This window comes from Nilaparvata lugens, chromosome 3 (genome assembly GCF_014356525.2).
Source record: "Nilaparvata lugens isolate BPH chromosome 3, ASM1435652v1, whole genome shotgun sequence".
Lineage (NCBI taxonomy): Eukaryota > Metazoa > Arthropoda > Insecta > Hemiptera > Delphacidae > Nilaparvata > Nilaparvata lugens.
In genome coordinates, this window is record NC_052506.1 from 44,400,639 (window position 1) to 44,403,314 (window position 2,676).

The window sequence follows — 2,676 nt, forward strand, 5'->3', positions numbered from 1 at the left end:
CAAATTGAATCTGGTGACGCCCTTTAGCGTATTTAGATTAAGTCTAGTTTTAAATTAGTTTTAAGTCTTGCGGTAGTTGGCGAGGCCGGCAGCTGCTGCGCCCTAGCGGATAAGTTAGTATTTAGATTTCTATCGCATAAGCGTCACTTGAAGTCGCCAGCTCATGTCGGACGGTGGAAAAACAGGATCGTGGCTGTTTTTTCGATTGTTGCTGTTGAAATTAAATTTTACACGTTCGTTGTTGTGTTAAAATTATTATCGATATATTAACTGTCCGAGTTGGGGAAAAGTACAGTTTTTCCTTGTTATTTGTGAATATATATGTTGAAATATTCAACTAGTGCGATCGGACTTGGAATTGTACAGCAGTGTAAAGTAATAGTCAATATAGTAAAGTTATCTTCCAAGCAATTTTCGGACTGATCAGTAATTAAATTGATGCCAGAATTAACATACATCGGATAGGGGTAGCAGATGTACAAGAGAGGCCAACACCTTTTCCCGATTCCGTCTTGTCCTGCCACAAACCTAATTCCAATTCCTGGAGTGAGTTGGTATTTAGTATTTGAAGAAAACTACTTGCTGGTGAGTAACCAAATAAGTCACTTCTGGTATAAATTTAATGCTGAAAATATTACTTACTACATTCAATCTATTAATTATTGCTCTCTTTATTCTAGCATATTATCATTCAATATTTTGCTCTTTTAAATTTATCGACAGTCCTCTGCTCTCGTTTGTAATTTGGGCTATTCCAGAATCTATATTGGAGAGTTTATGTGTTATCTGATTAGGCTATTGAACAATTTTAATTTTTTTTTTAATTCAGTTTTTGATTTTTTTCTTTGATTTTGATGATTTGATTTCTAATTTCATTTGAATCTTTATTGAAGAATTTATAATTTGAATCTTTTATTGAGTAATTTAAGTTTATTTCCCTTTTGATATTCATTGAGGTCAGTAGGGTAATTTTGTAGGTGCTGGGACAATTATTGATAACCTAATAGTTTTGTTCTTTTATTTCAATTAACCAATTATTATTGAATGAGAATACTGTGTTAGCTATAGAATTTTGATATTCATTGATGTTCAGTAGAATAGTCTTGTAGATTCTGGGACAAGTATTGACAACTAATAGAATTGTTCTTTTACTTTAATCAACCAAATCTTATGAATGAAAATATTGTGCTCGTTATAGATTTTTGATATTCATCAAGATTAGTAGTATAAATTTTGGAGTTTCAGAACCTGTAGTAATTATATTCTGTTGAGATAGTTTTATTCTTGCAGTTAATTAATAAGAGAATTTGGCAAGGCCACCCTTGTGCCCTGAAGGAGAAGGGCGTAGAATATAAGCATTTGTCGGACATCTTTGTTTTTCTGCCGCACCACCCCAACCCCTAGTTCGGTTACATAATTTGGTGTCAGGTGTGTGGTAGGGTTAAAAATACCTCCATAGGTTACATGATTTGGTGTCAGGTGTGGGGTGGCTGCAACAATGCCAACGAATCTGCCAGGAACGCCAACAAACTCGGCAGATGCGCCAACAAATGCAGAAGCGGTACAGGAGCTACAACAATGTATATCCCGACTGATGGAAGAGCGAAACCAAATGGCCAGTGATATCAGCTCTCTCAGGGAGAGAGTGGAAACAGAAGGAGGTGCCCCACAGCAGCAAGCATCAGGACCAGTCCAAGTCAGAAAGGACCTATCACTACAATCGCTGATAAAACCATTCACAGGCGAAGCTTCAGGGCCATCTGTGGAGGAATTCTTGAGGAATGTAAAGCTGGCTTCAGAAACTGGCCACTGGGAGGAGACAGATAGAAAACTAATTTGCTGACTGAAGGTGACAGGAACAGCAGCAGCATGTCTTGACTCCTACCCAGAACTGTTTGAACTAACTGTTGGATTTGCAGAGGTGGAACGCATCCTGAGAGAATGATTTGGACAAACCCAAGATCCTCAACAATATCTACTCGAACTGATGATGACAACCCAGTGACCAGACGAGACGGCAAGAGCTTTTGCAGATAGATGTAGGATGCTAGGGCAACAGGCCCTACCACCACAGACCACCCCTGGCCAACGGGATTGGGCCTGTACATAGATGGACCAGACCATCCTTACATCCTTCATCCGAGGTTTGAAGAGCCAAGCAGCAACAATGCTACAGTTGTACCCACCAGCCAACCTGGAGGCAGCCATCAAGATTGGGGAGCGAATGGAGGGGATTGCCAGTGGACCATCAAAACCAAATCACCCAAATATCTTCATGGTGGAGACTGATCCAGGAGCAACAGGTCCTGCTGCAGCAGTAGCCCGAGTGGAAGCTGGAGTACCACCAGCTAGCAAACAGAATTGCTCTGCCTGCGGGAAACCTGGACACTATGCAAGGGAATGTAGGTCCAACAATTCCAATCATGATGGATGGAGAAGCATGCAACCCAAGGGCCAGTGACGAACAGGCGCAGCGCAACACCAATGGCAGAGGTGGTAGTCGATTCTGCTTTGTTTGTGGAAAAAGGGATCACCTGTCATTCAACTGCCCACAGAGGTGGACCCAACCCGCAGACCAAGTGGTTGCTGACAAGACCCAACAGCAAACTGGTTCCCCAAACGGGGAGGGGCCGGGAACCACCCTGTTTCCTGGCCAGTAGACTCGGAAACACTATA

At 41.5% G+C, this 2,676-nt stretch overlaps 1 protein-coding gene across 1 annotated transcript; it reads left to right on the forward strand.

Moving 5' to 3' along the window:
- The first annotated feature begins 1,212 nt into the window (after positions 1–1,212).
- LOC120350452 lies at positions 1,213–2,464 on the forward strand. The gene is made up of 2 exons (XM_039423850.1): positions 1,213–1,428; positions 1,480–2,464. Exon 2 carries the CDS (start codon positions 2,111–2,113, stop codon positions 2,459–2,461), a length of 351 nt encoding a protein of 116 aa, XP_039279784.1. The 5' UTR covers positions 1,213–1,428; positions 1,480–2,110; the 3' UTR covers positions 2,462–2,464.
- Positions 2,465–2,676: the final 212 nt, after the last annotated feature.

Bases quoted from the DNA above. Each gene is read 5' to 3' on its own strand.
- LOC120350452 (XM_039423850.1), top strand. From the start codon at position 2,111: ATGGACCAGACCATCCTTACATCCTTCATCCGAGGTTTGAAGAGCCAA.